This window comes from Mauremys mutica, chromosome 10 (genome assembly GCF_020497125.1).
Source record: "Mauremys mutica isolate MM-2020 ecotype Southern chromosome 10, ASM2049712v1, whole genome shotgun sequence".
NCBI lineage: Eukaryota > Metazoa > Chordata > Testudines > Geoemydidae > Mauremys > Mauremys mutica.
The window spans coordinates 51,624,585-51,647,357 of NC_059081.1; the positions used below are offsets into that span (position 1 = coordinate 51,624,585).

Genomic DNA, 22,773 nt, shown 5'->3' on the forward strand with positions numbered 1-22,773 from the left:
TATTTGTGTATGTGTATTAATAACTATTGGTAATTATTTGATGTTGTTTATATTCTAAATTGTGTTTGCTTTCAGAAAGTTGAGTTAATGCTGGAAGTAGGGGGCCCCACTCAAAGCAACTCCAGGATGAAACATTTACAGCAATACAGTTCTGCCTGCTAAAAGGAACAGCTGGATCCTGATTATTGTATTAGTTATGTAAAGTGGCTGTGTTGTAGTCCATCATTGGGGGGGAAAAAAAGGGCAAAATCCCCACAACAAAAAACACAAGCTTTGTTCTTGTGAACTCCTGCAGAGGAGTACGGTTGGGATTTTAGCTGACAGTACAGTCAGCTGAGCATATATACTTAAATGAAATACTTTCTTTAAAATCATCTCTGTGTCTAATATAATGCAGTGGTGTGTAGAGCAGGCAAAGGCTGAAGTGCCTCAGCTAGTGGTTGCTGTGTTACCATGGCATGTAGGGATGGAGTTGAGTCACTCCTGAAATATACTAAGAATGTGTATCTTAAGCAATAAGTGAATAGTAATCAGTGATGGCTGCTGCATTAAAGCAGATTTCAAAGAATGATTTATGATTCCTCTAAAATGTCATGTGTTGTAGTGTAAAAAGTACAGAGACCAGTTCACGGATCAACAGAAGCTTATATATGAAGAAAAACTGGAAGCCAGTGAACTTTTCAAGGACAAGAAGGCTTTATATCCAGCCAGGTAATGAGTTGTTATGGTACCACTGCTCACAGTGTAAAAGAAAAATAATCTGCACCCATACTGCTCGTTGTGGATGTTTTTTGTGGACCAGTTTGCTAATCCTAAATGCCTTGAGAATTTTTTGTTTCTGGATTACTGGCTTGATCAAAACATGGAGGTGTCGTAGCTTATTTTGTCAGTCTTACACAGAGAAATCAATTTGCTTCTAAATTAAATGTTAAACTGCTGATTTTTGATGGTGTTCTCTTAGAATCATTATACCCAGAAACTGCCACCAGTTTTGTCAATGTAAACACTGAGGACTGTTTTCATGTGCCAAGACCCCAAATGTAGCAGAAAGGATGTTTCTTTGCGTAATAAACATTTAGCAAACCTGCATAAGGGGACTGGATGCCTCCTTCTCGTGCCTTGCTGATCTGGCAGTGAGTGCCACAACAAATAGCCACGGAACAAGGTGAAGGGGTGGAATTAACAATCTCACTCACAAATGAGGAAAAGGCCTTGGAGCCCACACTCTGCGCGAAGCTAAGTAGCCTACATCCCACATGAGAGAGAGCAACCAGTGGAGTCCACTACTCTCTCCCACCATCCCCAGCGATACCTAGCCATGACTTGGCTACTCCATAGCCGAGCATACAATACACATTGGCGCTAAGGATCCCATCTCCCAGCCCTGCAGTAACACAGTGCAGATTCATTATGATTAATTATTTGTATTACCCTAGCATGAAAGTGCATTAGTTATGGACCGGGACATGACTGTTCTAGGTGCTGTACAAATACAGAATAAAAAAAGATGGTCACTGCCCCAGGTAGCTTACAATCTAAGTGTAAGAGAAGGCACAGCAGATAGATCCAGGGGAAGAGTACAAGGAAACAAGGAGGCAGTACTGGTCAGCTTGATAAGCAGTGGTCCGCAGCGCACTAGCAGCATAACGGTTAAGTTTTTTGGAGGCGTCACCGCAAAGGAGAGTTTGAAGGAGGGGGCTTTGTGGATGTTTACAGGGATCTCCTCCCCACCATGTGGGGCAGCAGGACAGAGCATGAAAGTGATTGTTTGAAAATGTAACAAGTGGGGGATGGAGGCTGGCATCATGGTCTGCTCAGAGACAGGCATCAACCTTTAGATAGTGAATGAGAGATGACAGGGAAGGTGGGTATCCACACTTGAGTTGTGCGGGAGTGGCATTCCAGTACTTCCTCTGGTCCTGGGCCAGGCTCTGGCTGCAGGCAGTCATCTGAGCTGGCAGGTGCCGGGGGTTGGGCACTCAGCATGAAGGGAGCCGGGGCGCTGCAGGCGGGACTGGGTGGGGGGAGCTCAGGAGATGGAGCTGCTGGGAGCCTGAGGCAGAACGGGAGCCAGGCAATGTTGGGAGTTGGACAGCAGAGTCTCCACAGGGAGCAGGTCCTGGGCATAGGTAGCTGGAATATCTGTTGTGGAAACTGGCACATTAGCAAGAGAAGAGGAGATATTGGGGAGGGGAGAGGTGGAGACAGGACAGACTCTGCAGAGAGTTACCCTCTGCTCCCCAAACTTCCCCACTGCCCTTATCTTCTTCCTAGTTCTCCCCAGTAGCCCCCTGCTCCCCCCCTGCTCATTCCTGTGGCCTCCCACTGCCCTTCATTCTGGCCTTTTTTTTTTTTTTTTAAGGACTCTCTTGTTCTGGTGGGGATAGGTTGTGAAGGGCCTTGAAAGTAAAGGCAAGTGGCTTACGTCTGAGGCAGCAAAGGAGGGAGTAGCCAGTGGAGGGCTGTAAAGAGACGAGTGACGAGGTCAAAGCGACGGGCTAGGGAAATGATCTTTGCAGCAGCGTGTCGGCCTTTCTCACTTGTTCAGGATTTGGACAATAGGAAGCAAACAAAAATACTTGCTGCTAACAGATTTGCTGTGGTCATTATTTAAGCTTAATTGATGCTAAAATATTAATGAAAAAAGTAAGCAGTGTTGGAATGTGAGGACTAGGCAATTTTGTAGTTAAGCATGTTAAGAAATACCTTTCAATGCTGAAACTTGTAAAGCTTTTTATCTTCCCAAGGCCACGTTTGTTTGGCAATTATTTCTATTCCAGAGACTGTCTACTCAGTGATAGTGTCTAGGCTGGCTAAAATCTTACATATCTCTACAAATACTCTTATCAGTATTTCAGACAGGTAGAGGCCTGAAAATGCCAGGGAATTTCTGATGAGTCTCCAGTTGGTGCTATCTGCCCAGTTAACATTGCTCAAGTAATTGCAAGAATGTCTACATTTTTCTTTGGGCTGCAGACATATTTGTGTTATATGCAGTAAAGCTGATAAAAATCAGTTCTGAGGCTCTTTAAAGAAGCTTGATTGAAATTTAAGTTATGATTGGAGCTGAGAAACTAGAAGTTCAGTTTTCAGTGGAAACAAACCTTGTGGTGTGTCTTATTTTTGTATAAAAGTAGCTTGTGTTAGACTGTTCTCTCCAGCCTGCTAGTCAGAATCTGAATGTGGAGAGATTTCTTGTTTGAGCAATGGGGAATTGATTAAATGAAAGCCAATGCCCATTGTAATTAAATCTTCAACTCATGGTTCAGCCAGAATCCATATTTTATATTTTCAACCAAAATGCTTCCTAAATTCAGAATGAAATAAAACCACACTGATTAAAGACTTACAAAACATTTTCAGCTAATTTGTTTGTGTGGCAGCAGAGAGAAGGAAGTGCTAGTGTTTCTTGAAAACTTGTTTGGTTAAATATACTTCTTGTGCAGCGCTGTTGCCTGAAGCAGGGCTTGAAAATCTTACCCACTACTTACTAACTTAAGAACCTAGACCAATTAAGTCCACTAGCCAGGGTGAGAAAATGTGGTCTTCGAAGGTCCCCAAATTGACACTACCTGCATTTTAGAAGCATACAACAGTTGTGTATTAATGGGAAAGGTTATCAGCAGCCAACAACTTTATATTTAATACATTTAAAAATACGTTAATTGTAACTTCTCTCTTGCTTTTCTTATACTTCCTTTTCATTCCAGGCTTGGCTCAGTCTTTCTCCTTTCTTTCATATAATAGATCCTGGAATATCTTTTTCTTCACTGTATTTAAGTGTCTGTACCAGTTCTTTCTAGCTTCTCATGTAGGAACAGTTCAAGACTGAAGAATGCAATATTATGCATTAAAACGTACAATTGAGGTTTTGGAAGTCAGAATGCTGTCAGATAGAACTAAGTAGGAGATATACGCCAGATTTGGATCTATTCATGGAGAGATTTGCAAAGGCACAGAGGACTGGTAGGCACCCAACTCCCATGAAAATCAATGGGAGTTGAATGCCTTACAAATTGCTTTAGGCCCATTGGAAAATACCTACCTAAGTGCTGAGGCTGGGATATTTTATATATTCTTGTGTTAAACATCATGCAACTAATGAAGTTCTATGGTGGGAAAGTATATGCAAGTAAATACAATACCCATGAATAAGGTCTTTGGGACTGCCATTGGCACCAATCCACCATTGTAAAGCCTGCACCAGAATGTGACAGTTCTGGGATTTTTTACTTGTGCCCAAAGGTCAAATTTAACTTGAGTGTTTCTGTATTGTTTTGTCCTTCCATAGTGTTGGGCAACCATTTCATGGGGCTTACCTGGAAATCAGCAAGAACCCCAAGTACAAAAAACTCAAAGATGCTGTGGAAGAAAAGATCATTATTGCTGAAGTTGTGAATAAAATCAATAGAGCTAATGGGAAGGTAATAAAATAGCACTGTTTAATCCCAAAGGGCATTCTGATGTGATAGGTCTTGTTGTAAATTAACATATAGGGCAATTTTATTTTTCCCCTCAATGATTCTGAAGGTAATAAAGTGCGTATTTATTCAGTTTCCCCATCTGTAAAATGGGGATATTGATGCTTACCTCACTTGCAAAGCATTTTGAGATCTATTGATGAAAAGTGCTGCATAAGAGGCAGGTATTATTTATTACTTGATGGTAATTTCTTTCATAACTGTTCTTATTAAATTATCTATTTTAGACGGTGGAAGTGTGGAATTCTTTTAGGATAAGTATGTTTCTAATGTCCAAAAAATGTTGTTTAGAAAAAATAATGCTTAGCTGTGTATTAGGAGAATAGTTCTGTGAGATGATAGCAGAGGACAACATACCATATATACTCGTTCATAAGCTGAATTGAAGGAAAGGGAAGCACCAGAGAAGGGGGTCGGCTTATGAATGGGTATAGAGAGGGAGAGGTGGGACACAGTCCCTCCCCCCAACAGAGGCAGCAGAGCCAGAGAGGAAGAGGTAGGGCCAGAGTCTCTCGGCTTCTGGCCACGCTGCTCTCCCCCCAGCCTCCGAAGCAGCTGCATCTCTGGGGCTGGCAGGCTGTGCCGCTCGGCTCCGCCCCCCAGAGCAGGCTGTGACTGCTCCGCCCGGTCTGGGCTGCCAGAGCAGGCTGGGTTGGGAAGAGTAAGGTGGGAAGGGATGGGATGGGGAGAGTGTGGGGGGTTGCGGGCTAGGGGTGAGTTCATGTGGGGGGTGGTCACAGGGGTTACTCCCCTGACTTCTGGCTTCTCCCCCCCAAAAAAATTTCCCCACCAGTTGCTGTCCCAGCCCGTCAGGGTAAGCAGCTGGCGTGCTGGGACACTTTGTTTACTTAGGTTTACCTCCGTGCCTGCAGACACTCAAGGTAAACAAACCATCTCGGCCCACCAGCAGCTTATCCTGATGGCCCGGGAGCCAAAGTTTGCTGACCCCTGAATTATAGGGTCGGCTTATGAATGGGTCATAAAAATTTTCCACTTTTACTTATCCATCTTGCGGGGGTCGGCTTATAAATGAACTGGCTTATGATAGAGTATATACGGTAGTATTTAAAATACATGAGCATTTTGGTACATAGAGTGTGTGCACACAAATATATATACTTCATACTGCATTTACTCTGCACCCAAAATTTGTTGATTTCAGTAGACATTTGCAGTGCACAAGGAATGAAGAATCAGGGTTATTCTCATTTATATATGTATTCTGACTTTCCATTTTCAGATTGTACATCTATAAACTTACAATTAAAAACATTGTATTTATACATGTAAGCATAGGGGGCAAAATGAAGAACTGGGGTGCATTAGGCTTTTGGATCGATAAGAAGGCAGTTAAATAAAGGTGACCACATTTTCAGAGACGTTGATCAAACTGCAGCTCCTGCTGAACTTAAAACACTCAGGTTTGAAAATTTGAGCCACAGTTCTTAGTTGTATGAACTGTTTGTTTTCTTAATGGTTACTCTGTTGTAGAGTCTTCATCTCTGTGTGTTTGAATAGATAATGTTTTTCATTTTCTCATTTTACAGTGTGCATCCAGGATTTTCTTGTTAACAAAAAATAATGTCCTCCTTGCTGATCAAAAATCCGGACATATCAAGTCAGAGGTGCCTCTGGGTGATGTTACTAAAGTGTCCATGAGCTCTCAGAATGATGGCTTTTTTGCTGTGCACCTCAAAGAGGTAGAGTTTAAATCTGTAATAAATTATCAAGCAAACTTACACTGTATGAAAAGAAATTATTTTAAAACATTAATTCTTGTGGTGTTAGCATATAGGGTTAAAACAGCTGTCTAAACCTTTGCCACATCTATGAAGTGATAGGTTTAAGATTACTAAAGACCAGGTAGTGGAACTGTTAAATAATGGGTGACAGTTCGCTTGTGAAAATGAGACCTAGTGATTTGCTTCAGCCTTTTCAGGATTTAGACTTCTTCCATTTGTAAAATGGCCCTTTAGTCTGGTTTTTATTCATAGTGAAAGCTTGTCCTTAGCTTTTTAACCCCTCATATAGCTTTCCCTGACTCTTCAGTGTAACTGAAGTATAATGAACAGATTAATAAATGTGTTTCTGCTCTTTAGGGGAAGTAGGAAGTTTAAATTAAATATCATCCCCTTTTTTTCTTCTGAAAAAATGTATTAACTTCTATACCTAGGCTTCTAAAAACTCCTTGAGAATATTTTTACCACATTTTTATTGTTCACTTCATCTTACTCTCTGCATTCTGCATCACTAACTTTACCATTCATCCCCTTGATGGGCGCTCAAAGAAATTTACATTATTATATCACTAATTTAGTTACCAATCTAAAAGAATCTACACGTACTTTTGTTTCTCTTCACTGTTTGTAGAACCCTCTTAAAAATCTATTCTGTCAGCGTTTTTCTTTCTTAAATGGAGCTGATAGCCTAGTTGTTTTGTTGAACAAATTCAATTCATATAGTGCCCTGTCATGCCAGAACATCTTTTTCTGGGTGCTAGTATCAACAGTTGATTTCAGTTCCTATGATATAGTGTGAATTGCTGTGATATAGCCAGCAGAGGGAGACTCAAACAGTACATTTCTGTAGGATCTACAAAGTTTAGTGGCTTTCCTTTGGGTTGAGGGGGAACCTACCTTGATAGTTAGAATCCCATTGAGCTTTCTCATCAGATTCTAACAGGTTTAAGATTGGCTCATATTTGAAGCCCAAAACTTGGATGGCGTTCCTTTTTAACTTCAACGTCAAAATACTGGCACTTGGTGGTGACAGGAAACCTCCTTGCCACCCTGTCTTGCCCAGAGGTGTGCTTTACTTGTATTTGTTTCTTATGTTTTGCATTTTGGGGGGTGGCATAGGAAGGAGGGGTTCTAAAGTCTGCTTACCTATATAAAACTCTGCAGGATTTCTCTGAGTATATTTGTGCTGATACTAACTACATTTCTTTCTGTTTCAGGGCTCAGGAGCAGCTGGTAAGGGGGATTTCCTGTTCAGCAGTGATCACCTTATTGAAATGGCAACCAAGCTTTACCGCACCACTCTCAGCCAGACCAAACAGAAGCTCAACATCGAGATTTCTGATGAGTATGTTTGTTTTTTGCTTGTTTTTAAAAGGACATTTCCTTCAGTGCAGCATGCTGATAGGTTCATCAGTCAAAAATGTAACCTTGGATAAACAAGGTTTATGTAACTGGGATTTTTTTCTGATGACAGAAAAATAACTTGTAATTAGGGTTTCCAGTTTTCTGTTTCTATCTGTGTTCATTTCCAGTATTCATTTTTGGCTATTTTAGAGCCTTGAAACTTAGTAGAGAAATTCTTTGTTTTTTAGGTTTGTTTGAAATGAGATTATACATTTGAGCAGAAATCCTATTTCATTATCAGTGAAATTAAATAAAAACAAATTAAATTTAAAACCATCTTTTACTTGTATAGATTTATGTAAACCACATACATAAGCAGCTTTACATGATGCTACTATGTGTGACCAAATAATGAATCATGGAGAACATGACAGGAAACAATACAGGCTGTAATTGACAGAGACAAAACATTAATAGGATGTCAGTTCATCTGAAAGATCTTTTACCTTCTTTTCAGGGTATGTTACTTCAAATTCCTGTTGATGTTTAATCAGTTGTTTTTGGCAGAAAACTGGAATCTCCAATTATAAATTGTGTCCATTGAGTTCTGTTTCATGTTTTGGTCTCTTGGGTAAGATTCAGATTATCAATGTTATAAACATGGAGTAAAGTTGCCTTGTAAATTAGCTTTTATTGATTAAGTGCAAGGTCTGTTAAGAAATAGATCACCAGTTGTTTTGGGACTTAAGGCCTGATTCTGCCACATTTGCTCATGTGGAGTAGAAGCATACTCTGTGAGTAATGCCACAGATTACAGTGGGACTGCTCATAGAGTGAGGTACTGTTCCTTTTGAATAAAGGAAGCAGAATCTGTCCTTTTTTCTTCAAGATGTGTGTCCCTGTGGGTGCTCCACTTCAGGTGTTGGTGCGTCCCGGCGCCGTTGATCAGAGATCTTCGGTAGCAGTGCCCGGTTGGGCCGCGCGTGCGCAGGTGGCATCTCGCGGCATCGTTGAAGTCTGTTTGGCGCATGCGCGTTTCAACCCCCTCAGTTCCTTCTCAGCCGTCCTTGACTGAAGATGGAACTCGGGGCAGTGCTGAACCTCTTCCCCTATTTTGAGAGAAAATTAGTTTTATTTAGATAAAACCTCTCCAGTTACTACCCTACCTTTAGATAGATGTATAGAGCTCACTAAAAACAAAACAAACCCCCACCTCCCCTCCAAAAAAACCCCCCTAGCTTTTCTTAATCCCTCTTCCCCCTTTGGGAGTGAACTCCGCTACGGTCTCGTTATTAGACCTTCTTCAGTGGGCCACATTAAAGATGCTGGGGTCTCCTGGTTTAAAAAATGCTACTCTTGCAAGAACCTCATGCCATGCTTGGACGGACATTCCTGGTGTGTCAAATGCCTCAGTGAGACACACGTCCCAACTAAGTGCGTCCACTGCAATAATCTAAAAAACAGAGCTCACAGAGACCTGCGTTTTAAAGATGATTCTTATGGAGAAATCCCTCCAACCTGATTTGGAGATGGGCAGAACAAAACCCTCTCCTAGGTGCTCTCCGACCACGTTGGAACCGACCAGGAGCCCGGCACCACCCTCTCAAGGGACGAGGAAGAGAGCCTCAACCTCCACAGACAGGGAACCGGGCACAAAGAAATGGTCCCCAACTAGGTCCTTGCCAGCGGTGCTGACTGCCTCAGGGGTCAGCACCTGCAACATTCCCAACACCTCTGCACCAGGCATATGGTGCAGAAATGTAAGGAGTCAAGACTGCATATGGCCAGGTCTCCTCCCTGGCACCACAGGTGCCAGCACCCATGCCAGAGTCTGTGCCATCTGTGCAAAGAGCCCCAGCACTGCGACTCCACTGGCACCAGACACCATCTGGCACCGGCTGCTGGTGCTGCCATGGGACCACCGGCACCAGCCAAGTCCAAAGAAAGCGGCTTCTGACTAAATTCTCGGTGCCGCACGCTCTGGCACAGACACAATTTCTAACGCATCAAGACATCACAGTGGATTTGCCTCTACTCAGCACCGAGGGCTCACCCTTGATCCTGCCACCCTCTCCTACTGAAAACTCTATTTTCACAGACAGTGATGACGATGACCATGGAGACGCAGTCTTTTCTCCATCCGACTCTCTTCCACCACAACAAAGACCACCTCACAGGAACGTGCATCACAAGGACCAACCCTAATTCCCATGGTTTGCTACACCAAGGATGGGACCTCAACTACCATGCCCCATGAAATGGGCACTGTGGGATCCATCAGCACCCTATAAAGCCCACTACTCGTGCACCTCCTCACCCCATAGAGTGCAGGTCTGCTGTCCACCTGGATCCCCAACGCCATCCACGTCTAAAGCTCTTGAGGCAGGGGCGGCTCTAGACATTTTGCCGCCCCAAGCAGGGCGGCATGCTGCGGGAGGCGCTCTGCCGGTCGCCGGTCCCGTGGCTCAGGTGGACCTCCCGCAGGCGTGCCTGCGGAGGGTCCGCTGGTCCCCCGCGGCTCCAGCGGCCCCTCTGCAGGCACGCCTGCGGGAGGTCCACCGGAACCGCCTGCCGCCCTCCCGGCGACCGGCAGAGCGCCCCACGCAGCTTGCCGCCCCAAGCACGCGCTTGGCGTGCTGGGGTCTGGAGCCGCCCCTGCCTTGAGGATCCACGTGAGGAAGTGGAAGAAGAGCCCGCACCTGACATGGAGTTGCCAAACACAACTCCCCTTTTTTGCCTAATGAAGCCATCATGCCACCCCCACCAACTATGACAGAAGGCTTCAAGCAGTTTCAGGAATTATTTAAGAGGGTTGCAATCAGCCAGGGCATTCCATTGGAGGAAATACAGGACAGTCAACATAAACTCCTTGAAGATCCTCCAACCCTTGGCTTCCTCAAAGATTGCACTCCCCATATACAAAGCCATTTTAGAAATGGACAACACTATCTGGCAGTCACCAGCCTCCGTCCTGCTAACCTGTAAAAGGGCTGACCGGAAATATTATGTCCCAGCTAAGGGCATAGACTTTTTATTTTCATACCCGCAGCCCACCTCCCTTGTGATTGAAACGGCTAACCATAGGGCTAAACAACCTCATTACCAGTCCACACCCCAGGAGAAAGACCTCAAACACCTTGACCTCTTAGATTGCAAGGTTTACACATCCTCTACTCTCCAATTTAGAATTGCCAACTATACCACTCTTCTCACTAGCTATGACTTGATAATTACAACATCCCAGAGGACCGAAGAGCGGATTTACCTCCCACATCCCAGAAGACCGAAGAGCGGATTTTGAATTGGTCCTGGTAGAGGGACAGCTAGTATCCAGAATGGTGCTTCAAGCCTCTCTGGACATGGTGGACACGGCAGCTTGCACCACAGCTACTGCAGTGGTAATGTGTAGGGCCTCCTGTCTCTCCTCATCTGGCATCCCTAAAGAGCTTCAGACCAAAGTGGAGGATTTACCGTTCAACAAAGACACTCTTTTTTCTGGAAAAACCGATGAAGTTCTTCAGACAATGAAAGATTCTAGGGCTACCCTCTGAACACTAGGGATCTACACCCCTCCTTCCAAGTGAAAGCGATACCAGCCCTACCAGAGGTCTCACCCGCAGCAATACAACCACCCATATTCCAAACAGTACGACACTAGGAGGTCCCACGGCAGGCCTAACAGACATTGACAAACCCAGTCTGAACAACCTACCTCCCACCAGTCGGGCATCACACTGAAATTTTGAATTCTTGGTCAAGGGTCTGAACGTCCACTCCTTACCACCAGCGCCTACTTGCCCTTTTGGCCATTACCTCCAATGCTTCCACCACGCTTGGCAAAACATCACACAGGATTGCTGGGTCCTGGAAATAGTGCAGTCAGGCTATCCCATACCCTTTATTTCAGGGACCCCCCTCACAAACACCAGGGGGGAGGGATAGCTCAGTGGTTTGAGCATTGGCCTGCTAAACCCAGGGTTGCGAGTTCAATCCTTGAGGAGGCCATTTAGGGATCTGGGGCAAAAAATTGGTCCTGCTAGTGAAGGCAGGGGGCTGGACTCGATGACCTTTCAAGGTCCCTTCCAGTTCTAGGAGATTGGTATATCTCCAATTATTACCTATTATTACCTATTACCTTCTTCGGGAAGAAGTAACTCACCTGCTCCTCTTAGGTGTAATGGAGTGAGTTCCAACACAACACAGAAGGAAGGGATTTTACTCCCACTATTTCTTGAACCAGAAGAAAAGCAGAGGATGGCGACCCATTCTAGACCTGCGACTACTCAACAAATTCGTTCGCTCCCAAAAATTCAGAATGGTAACGTTGGGCATGATGATACCGGCGCTGGAACAAGGAGACTGGACACAAACTTCTATATCTCAATACACCCAGCACACAGACGATTGCTACGGGTCACAGTGGGGCACAACCACTTCCAATACAGTGTGTTCCCATTAGGTCTCTCCATCGCACCGTAGGTGTTTTCCAAGACTCTCGCGGTGGTAGCAGCTCACCTACACAAAGGATCATATTTTTCCCAGACCTGGACAACTGCTTCATCAAGGGCTAGTCATATGAAGAAATGCAAACAGCAACACAGTCGACCATCACTCTTTTCCAAAGGATCAAACTGCAAATAAACTTCCAAAAGTCCACTGTGACACTTACATAGAGTTCATTGGGGCTTACCTGGACTCGACCCTCGCCAGAGCCTTCCTCCCACAGGCCAGGTTCCTCTCCATCAAAGACCTCATACACATGGTGTTCATCTGCCCAAGGGTCGAAGCCAGAATGTGTCTGCAACTTCTGGGCCACATGGCAGTTGCCACGTTCATGGTGAAACATGCCAGACTACGCATGAGGTGCTTACAGGGCTGGTTGAGTTCTGTATACAAACGCGTCAAGCACAGCTTCCATATGATGGTAACTCCACCCGCAAACATGCTGAACTTACTGCACTAGTGGACAGAAAGGGAGAATATAAGCACAGGAGTTCCCTTTTGCCAAAATCCCCCTGCACTTGTGCTCACCACAGACACCTCCCTGGTAGGTTGGGATGCACACCTGCAACACCATACGACATAAGGCAGGTGGTCTGCACCGGAGACCCATCTGCATATAAACCTCCTAGAACTCAGAGCTGTCAGGTACACCTGCCTTCACTTCCTCCCACTCATTCTAAACAAATCTATTTGAGTACTCATGGACAATACTGCATGCATGTTCTACATCAACAGACAAGGAGGGAGCAAGATGACACTCCCTGTGCATAGAAGCCATCAAACTTTGGAACTGGTGCATACGACATCGCATAGACATCACGGCTTCATACCTGCCGGGGTGTCAAAACACCACTGCCGACACCCTCAGCAGACACTTTTCACAGGAACACAAATAGGAACTAAATCCTACAGTCGCATCCCACTTATTGTCCCTTTGGGGCTCTCCTTCTATAGATCTGTTTGCCAGAGCAAGGAACCACAAATGGCAATTATTTTGCTCCAGAGTGGGACTTGGGACTGGCTCCCTGGGAGACGCATTCCTAATCCCATGGAACAGGACACTTATGTATGCATTCCCTTCAATTCCTCTAATACACAAGAGTTTTCCGCAAGATCAGGGACGACAAGGCCGAGGTCATACTTATCGCACTGACGTGGGCCAGACAGACATGATATTCTTACCTACTTCGCATGTCGATCCGCCCTCCGAGAACTCTCCCGATGAGACCGGACCTCCTCTCCCAGAGTGACAGTGCATCCTCCATCCACAACTGGAGAAACTTAATCTGACAGCCTGGCTCCAATTTGGTTCCAATTGCACGAACTAGCCTTTTCAGAGCAAGTCAGACACGTGTTATTACACAGGAGATGCAACTCCTCCCACAATACTTACCTCCAAAAGTGGAAACATTTCTCGATGATGTGCTTACAGAAAGTCCTCACACCCTGCCTCACACCCCTTCCCGATATCCTAGACTACATTTTAGAATTCAGAAACAAAGGTGTATCACTCAGCTCCATCAGAGTTCATCTCGCGGCAATCAATGCCTTCCACGAGAAACTGGATGGCACCTCTGTCTTCACACACCCTACTAAAAAACACTTCCTTACTGGACTCCAAAACCTCTTCCCTGAAGTCTACTCTCCCACACCCACCTGGAATTTGAACCTTGACATTAGGGGCCTCATGAGACCTCTCTTTGAACTGATAGCCATCTCCTCCTTACTCCATATGTCCATGAAGGTTGCATTCCTCGTGGCCATCACATCAGCCAGATGGGTCGGGGAATTAAGTGCACTCATGGCCAACCTCCCAGTATACTAATTTCTTTAAGGACAAGATCATGATGCAACCCCACCCTAAATTTCTGCCAAAGGTAGTGTGTCCTCTTTCCACCTTAACCAGCTGATACACCTCCCCACTTTTTACCCAAAACCCTACAGGAAGCAGCACTTCATACCCTCGATGTAGAAAGGTGATTGCCTTCTACTTGAACAGAACAAAAATCATTTAGTAAATCACCTAGACTCTTTGTATCTACTGCAGAACACTCCAAAGGAGCTGCTGTTTCGAAACAGTGACTCTCTAAGTGGATCTCCGACTGTATTAGGTCCTGCTACCAGATCCACGACGTTGAACATCCTGATGGCATCAGAACTCATTCCACTTGAGCTACATCAACATCGGTAGCGTTCCTACACAACATACCCATTATTGACATATGCAAAGCCACCACATGGTCGTCAGCATACAAGACACCAGAGCGGACACTATAGTAGATCAGACAGTACTGGCTGTCACTGCCAAACCCGCAATTCCAAAGTCCCCCCAACAATAGTGGGTACTGCTCTACATTCACCTGAAATGGAGCACCTGCAGCAACACCACTCGAAGAAGAAGAGACAGTTACTCACCCTGTGCAGTAACTGAGGTTCTTCGAGATGTGTGTCCCTGTGGTGCTCCACTACCCACCTTCCTCCCTTCTACTTTGGAGTTCGACTTAAAGGACTCTATGGTGGAGAAGGAACTGAAGGGGTCGAAATGCACGTGCGCCAAACAGACTCCAACAACGCCACGGGACACCAACTGTGCACGCATGTCCCAACTAGGCACTGCTACCAAAAATCTCTGATCAACGGTGCCAGGACGCACCGACACCTGAAGTGGAGCACCCACAGGGACACACATCTTGAAGAACCTCAGTTACTGCACAGGGTGAGTAACCTTCTTTTAGCATTACTGAAATTAACAATTTCTCTAGGCAAAACTTGAACCCTTCATGTGCTGTTGCTCACTTAACCATAGATTACGGCCTAAAATTCCAGTAATAAGTACAGTTTATGGAGCTGATAGATGCTGAAATGTAGGGTTAACTTGAAAAGTCAGAGTTGTTGCTACGAGGAGTCCGGTGGCACCTTTAAAGACTAACAGATTTATTTGGGCATAAGCTTTCATGGGTAAAAAAAAAACCCTCACTTCTTCAGATGTTGTTCTTCAGTTGTTGCTCTTCATCTGAAAGTATCAACTTTTTTCTTAGTACTATAAAAAGTGCAATTAAATTTACTCAATCATAAGTATAGGTGCCCTTGGCATCTTAAAATGTTGAGACAATTCCTAATAAGGATCTCATTTAATTCTCAGTGGAGAAGCATATGCTATCAAAATCACATTCCAGCATGCATGTTAGACTGTTTAGTGCACTTGTGTGGCCTGTCTGAGGATTGAGATCTTGTCATCGTTCCTGTTAACAGTCTGTCTTCACAGAGTCTTGCATTTTTGCTTGTGGATCTGTTGTCTTGGAAATTAAAACCCTTCGGGTACATGTTGTTCTTGAATTTATCCACACAAAAGTATGTGAAGAACTTCATAGTAGCACCATGTTCAGTGATGGTGAAATATTGCTGCGCTATCCCTTCTGAAGTGTAGATCTAAACACAGCTGCATGATTAGGAACTGAGGGAAAACTATGTGCCACGTTCTTGGTCTCTGCTGTGCATTGCTCCTTGGAAAGGGAGTTCCTGCAGGCAAGAATACCATTGATCTGTGATTATGCCCCGTCAGTTATTTTTTTTAATTGGGGGTGGGAAATAGTTTTCCATTGCAGTCTATTTGCATTTATTTATTGTCACAGGAGGGGGCTAACTGCTGAGCCAATCAGATGTGCTGAAATGGGGTTATCTATCTTCTGTATTGTCATTTTTATCAGCAAAATTCTCACAAGACATGGTGGGCCAGCTGCAGGGGGTTGTTTCAAGAGGTCAGAACATCAAGGAAAGTGCAGCACTGGTGACACAGCCTGTGGATGTAGGCGCTTAGTGGCACTTTCTAGATGCTACATGGCTGGGAGCTCTGAGCAAGAGACTCTTCAGCGTCTGGTATTGTACAGCAGGAAAAATGTACTGAGTGGAAGCTCTGCAAAGCTCAGGCTGCTTCTTCCCCAGAGCTTTAAAGACAGCTTGATTTTGTGATTTCCGGCTGAAGGGAAAAATTCTTTGAAGTTTTTGGCCTCTACTGGAAAACCTCTTAAAGATGCTGAAAGGAAAATCTGCATATTAGAGAAGACCTAGTTTAGGTCAATGGGAATTGTGGAAGAGCCAAACAATGATGTGATGCTATCTGGTTTACTGATACCCCTTCGCTACATGTGGTGGTGGTGGTGAAATTCAGAAATGCTTAATAAAGGTATATTGATGTTTTTTAAGCAACTGGATGATTGCAAGGGAGTTTTTTCCCCTCTCAGTAGAAAATAAAGGGTTAGAGAAACCAGATTACAGAATTGAATCGATTCTGGACTGCAGGAAGCAGCTATCAGAAACTTGCAGATGCCTGAGAAGGGGCTGTGAAATGTATATTATCACTAAACAGACAACTGTGAAAACTGACAGAGAGTAAGAAATATGAGGGTTACTAGACTCCAGAAACACAGAATGGAAGCAATCCAGAACAAACGTGCTCCAGGTGTTCATAATTTTGGTACCTTACCAGTCTGTGCCACTTAATTTCATGTAAACAATAGTCCTTCTGGGGCAGGAAGCAGCTCGATATGGTCTTTATTATATTTCTGATGAGGATGGTCCAATGGTTAGGGCATTAGCCTGGGACTTGGGAAACGGGGGTTCAAGGAAACCCCGCTTTGCCACTGATTTCCTGTATGACACAGGGAAAAGTCACTCAGAAGTTCTCTATGCTTCCATTCCCCATCTGTAAAATGGGTATGTTAGCAATTCCCTACTCCACAGAGTGTTGTGAGGATAAATACATTAGATTGTGAGGCACTCAGATACTACAATAACGATGGTCATAAAAGTACCTAACTATTTATCTACAAGAGAAATTCTCCAGAAATCATAAGTTCTGTACATCTAGAATATTTTCTCTATCAAATGAGGATTCCAGATTTTTTCATTATACCCAGTAAAACCATCTTTTCTTTAAACGTGCTGCAGGTTGGGTTACCTTCTACAGGTCAGAGTTGTAATGCAACACCCTGGTATAAAATAAGAAAGATCCTTTTCTGTATTAACTTCAGTCTTAATGGCTACTTGGAATACTGTTGGGCAAAACTTCTGGAACCCTAAAACATTTACCAATATGTGTATTGACTGTTAGATGCACACAATCTTTATTCCACTTTTCCCCAGACAGAAATCTATTGTATAGTGAATGGGCGACATCCACCTTGATTGCATTGGCCTCATTAGCACTACATAAGTAATTTTCCCTCTCTTGATATTTACCCCTTTTTGTCAACTGTTAAGAATAGGCCACTTCCACCTTAATTGAATTGGCCTCATTAGCACTAACCGCCACTTGGCAAGGCAACTCACATCTTTTCATGTGCTGTGATATATATACTGACTGCTTACTGAATTTTTCACTCCATACATCTGATGAAGTGGGTTATAGCCCACAAAAGCTTATGCCCAAATAAATTTGTTAGTCTCTAAGGTGCCACAAGGACCCCTCGTTGGTTTTTATTGTATAGTGGTTATGCAGGCTAGTTTTATGCCACACAACACTTAACTATATTTTTAAGGTTATTTACTACTTGAACAACATTATCATCTTTGAAATAGTCTGCTGGCCTTGGGAATTTGATATTTTAGCATTTATGGCAATGGATATAGTTAGAGAAGGATTTTGGAAAACCAGTAGAAGAGCAAGGAGATATGTTCCAGTGCTGCAGTAAGTGGGGAATAATTGTAAATGTCTCAAATACAAGATCTCTTTTCCCTAGATACGTTGTCACATCATTTTTAACCTGGACTAAGATTTCTGTGTGTTAGCCATGTGACCCTATCTCAGCAAATGGTTAGTGGATCTACAATTCTACACCCCAAAACTAGTAGCAGTGGAGGGAAATAGTGCATATTTATTTTAGGAAGTTTTGTCAAGGAACAATGTAGATAAGATATTTCAAGAAATCCTGTAATATACGTCTATACATCTTGTTTTAATTTTTAAAAACTTTATTTACAAGAGTGGCCTCGTCACAGGACCTTTTTATTATTTGGTGCATGTAATCTAGATGTTAACCTTTGGTAGATCAATAAGTGGATTTGCATCTCTGAAATTATGTTCAGTGCGGACAGTCAGAATACTTGAGTTTTACTATCATGAAGATCAGCAGTAACAGGGAAATCAAGTTGCTCTTCAGCAGACTGTAAAATCCCTTCATAGTAGGTCATCCTTTCTTTCAATTTAGAAGACTTTTTTTACATTTTGTATCTTTGAAATGGTTGTTAGGGGTAAACTTGTTCAATCTTATCTTATCTTGAAACTATGATTAAAGAGCATCGCTTCTCTGGATCCTGCCAAATCTGCTGACATAGCACAATCAGATGTGATGACTCTGATGTGCCTATGTTTTATATTGGATGTAATATACTGATAGGAATTATTGTGCTGGATATCACACCTATAGGCAATTAGATTGCCTGATCTGAAATGGTAGCTAGAAAGGGGAAGAAATAAAATACGGTGGGGGGGGGAAGGTAGTGATGTTTGGGTCTATAGAGCAGTTATAGTATATACAGGACCATTGTTAAACCATCAGATGGTGTCCGGAGAAATGAGCACAGTGCTAGGAATTGGCAGGTCCTTGTTTTGCTGCTTATTCAACGTGTGGTCTTAGGTGAGTCCTTCCACATTTCTCTCAGTTTGCCCACCTGTAAAATAGGGCTCTTATTTACCCACTTACCAATGACGCGTCTTGAGGATTAATTGGTATATATCCGTACTGTACTTTAAACATAGACTTAAGAGGTCATCTAGTCCCTCCTCTAGCACTGAGGCAGGATTAAATATACCTTCACCATCCTTGACTGGTGTTTCAGGCTAATATTCTGGGGGTGTATTAACAGGAGTGTTGAATGATGCTAAGTATTGTTACTTGTCATTTTGATACTTTCATGTATTAATCATGCTTTTTCAAACAGGCCATTCTGAATGTTCCCTTTCTAAACTGGCACTGCAAACATCTAGAGTTGGAAGGTGCCTTAACCACTGACAGTGGAAGATAATTGAACACCAGGGAGCATAAATGGACAAAACTAATATATAACATAACATTTTCCAGTTTCTAACCCTCTTTTATACTAATATAAACAATTTCATGAGGTAATATCATAGACCTTTTTCTTGTTACAGTAGCTAATGAAAGAGAGTCTTGCACAAACAACTATTTGCTGTACATGTGGTTTTTCCACCCTTAATTAAAATCCATTTTCTTCTGTCTCCTAGGTTCCTGGTTCAATTCAAACAAGACAAAGTATGTGTGAAGTTTATACAAGGCAACCAGAAAAATGGCAACATCCCAACTTGTAAACGAAAAAACAACCGGCTCCTTGAAGTTGCTGTACCTTAACTGCAGTTGGTCCCTCTACCTTTCATGGACTTGTTTTTTTTGTTATAGTGCAATTTTTAGTTTTTTGGGCTGCCAGTGGCTAATAGCTTTAGAAACCCTTGGCAAAATATTTGACTAATAAGCTTTTAAATCTTTCTTAATACAGTAGTTTTAACCCTCAAAATGTACATTTTGTCCAGTGGCAGCATTTTATGAACTGACAAATATCTGTTGCATATGATATGTGTTCTTTGTTTAGCCATCACATTTTAGTACAGCATACCATAAACCCACATATTAATGGAAAAACTATTAATACTCATTGGACTAGATATCTGCCTAATGGAAGATATATAGATTGCATCATAAAAGACATGATGCTTATTGGTAACTTCTGCCCCTTGCATTTTTATGCCAATCTGTGCTGGTGAGCTAAAGGGTTAATTGTTTGCTACCATTAGAGAGACTGGTAAAATCATGAGACTGAAACAGTAACTTTAATTGTAAACAGTTCTAAGAGGCATGTAACTTGATCTTTAACAGAATATAGTGCAGGAAAACCTAATTCTGCAAAGCAGAAGGAATGTACAACTGCCTATGCAGCATATGCATATGGTTTTTATTTGCAGTAAAGAAGCTGGTGTTTCAAAACAGGCTTTCTAATTAGGTCAGATATTTTTAATGACTGTACAGTAGGAAGCAGAATAGAATTATTAAGGTGGCAACAACATATTTCTTTCATTCACAAAAGCTATATAATTCAGAGCATATTTTCTATTCTGCTTTTTCCCTTTAAATTACTGGTTCACATTAAAAATCCTGAAAAATGCAGTAGTATGAATAATGAAAACTGCAAGGTATTTAAACTGTTTAGTTATTATTTGAAGGGTTAGTCTTTTTCAGATATGGGCATGTACAATGTGCAATAAAACACTCATGACATTTTGTGAAAAATTATTTATAATACACTTTTGTGTGTAAGAGAGAGATGATTGGTACAGCCTGCATAGATGATGTAGGGATGAAAGTAGGTTTGTGGTTTTAATTTGCAGTTTTTTAGAATGTACACTACAGTCGTCAATTTGGGAAAAGTACTTAGAATTAAAAAGTTTCGTAATTCTGGGGGATGATGTACATAAATTGATATAATAATAATAAAATTGTCCTAATTCTCTGATGTTTGGTACTCTTATGTTATAACCATATTTTTGTATTTCAAAACTGTTATATGTAAGGTTTTTTTGTGCCTGATGTAATATGTGCACAGAAACACTTTACAATCAAGAACTGCATTATAAACTTTCAGTATAACTGACTGCAATTAATCTTTTATAAACCAGAAGCATTAGTTGAAAGCATGGATTTATGGGGACATTTTTTGAGTTTTTAGATAGAGGTAACTGCTCAAGTGAAGGGTTTGTTGAATGTAATTGTTTGATTTGTTGATGCAAGGACAGTTGAGAAGTATTGTGTGCTTGCAGGCTGATACAAATCCCTGCCTTCAAAGACAGGTTAAGACACCAGCTGTGCAATGCTGAAAGCCCAAGCATAAATAAAGTAAAGATAAAGCAAAGTTCAGAGTCTCGTTACTCTCCTGTTGGTGAAGTTATGTAGTATTTATGAAGATTTCCTTATGTAGTTCTATTGTAATGTAGACTTTCAATATTAAAACCCTACTACTTATTGCAGCAGAGTCACCAGGGCTTCACACACACTCCTTACATGTCCAGAAAAACAGTTGTTCTACTTCTGAAATTTTTGTCACATTTTGGTTTGGGTTAAAATGAAATAAAAGGGTTTAGCTGAGATTGGGGCACAAAATGGTTGCTTTCACTTGTCTCCTTAATGCAACTAAGGTGTAATTTTTTTGAATGGTAATAGTGGCGAAACTTGTGTTAGAATTCTCTTAAATTTGACAAAAGCTACCTCTTTCTCATAATATTTTAGTAATACCTGAAGGCTCGAAATAAATCGGTGTTGTCAGTTTAATGAATTGTAAGTTTTAAAGCAGCCTAGAAATGCTGTAATTGGAGAACTTTACAAAATAAACCATGGTATCAATTTCTAGAGCAATATTAGGGTGCACTCAGATTGTGAAGTCATTGCCCTAAAAACATCGCACAAATGTGGTGATCTAATATTTCAAACTCCATTCTTCACATACAATGAATTCAAATTTCCACTTGGCGAAGTGTAACCCAGTTAAAGCTATAGGGGCTTGTAAAGCTGTTTAACTTTTCAAACTGCTTCCAGTAGGAACCTATTAGGGACAAATTTTCAAAAAATAACCTGGAAATAAGGAAGGCAGACATGTACATTCTGTCACTGGGAATGGGCGACAGAGGATGGATCACTTGATGATTACCTGTTCTGTTCATTCTCTTTGGGGCACCTAGCACTGGCCACTGTCGGTAGACAGGATACTGGGCTTTATGGACCTTTGGTCTGACCCAGTATGGCTGTTCTTATGTCATTGGTTCCTGCAGTTGTTTGCATGTGGAAAATTAGAGGTGGGGTTCAGGAGCATTTGAACATTTGACCCCTGGAATCAATGTTACCTTTTCACTTTTGCATCAAGTCACTATATAAATGACTTCAATTTTATCCTCTGGGTGTATTTAAAATGATCATAGTAAAAGGATAGTACAGATATTTGAAGAAGATGAAGGTCTTTACCTTGGTTTCTACTGTCTCATTTGTTGTCCAGAACGGTGGTAATTTCTAACCTGTGAACTAGTTCATACTTTGCCATATATTGCAATTGGACACCTAAAAAATTATTGGATTCTAAATGTACAGAACGTGATTTTGAATATACATTATTTGGATATGTTCACTTAGTCATGATATTTGGAAGTTTAGAATAAGCATACAAGGTCACTTGGTCAGTTTCCTTTCCTTCCATTTCCTTTCTTAACCTACTCTGGTGCAACTGTAAAAAGGGCAAAAACACACTGGTGCTGAACTTACATATCCCTTTATCTGTAATTTTTCATGTATCATTGGAACTCTCAGTCAAGGGGAGGGAACTCCCTGCATGAGACTTCACCAAATAAGAAATAAAACTTTGTTCTAGACCCATATCCTCTCTGACTCTGTATGCTGCTACTTGTCCTCCTTGCAAGTTTTACCTGTATGGGATTGGGAAGAAGTTCAGATTTCAGCTTAAACTTGATATTCAGATTCACCTGATGTTGATGAGTGGTTTGGGAAAACACAAAATCTGAAATCTGAATTTTGTGTGTCATTTTCTTGTGAAGCAACATCTCTTTCCAAATGATTTCACAATAACCTTTTATTTTTCAATGACATTCTATTGTGTGCAATGTGATGTGAATGAGTTAAACCTTTCTCTAGACG

The 22,773-nt window shown here is 42.2% G+C and overlaps 1 protein-coding gene across 5 annotated transcripts in view; it reads left to right on the forward strand.

Moving 5' to 3' along the window:
* MYO1B (myosin IB) overlaps nt 1-21,098 on the forward strand; it is a 192,200-nt gene extending 171,102 nt beyond the window's left edge. For all 5 annotated transcript variants that reach the window (XM_045032174.1, XM_045032176.1, XM_045032175.1 and 2 more), the window contains 5 exons: nt 605-711; nt 4,292-4,424; nt 6,029-6,181; nt 7,438-7,565; nt 19,311-21,098. In XM_045032174.1, coding sequence (XP_044888109.1) covers nt 605-711; nt 4,292-4,424; nt 6,029-6,181; nt 7,438-7,565; nt 19,311-19,434 — 645 coding nt within the window. In that variant the 3' untranslated portion in view covers nt 19,435-21,098. The remainder of the gene's footprint in view (nt 1-604; nt 712-4,291; nt 4,425-6,028; nt 6,182-7,437; nt 7,566-19,310) is intronic.
* The last annotated feature ends 1,675 nt before the right edge of the window (nt 21,099-22,773 follow it).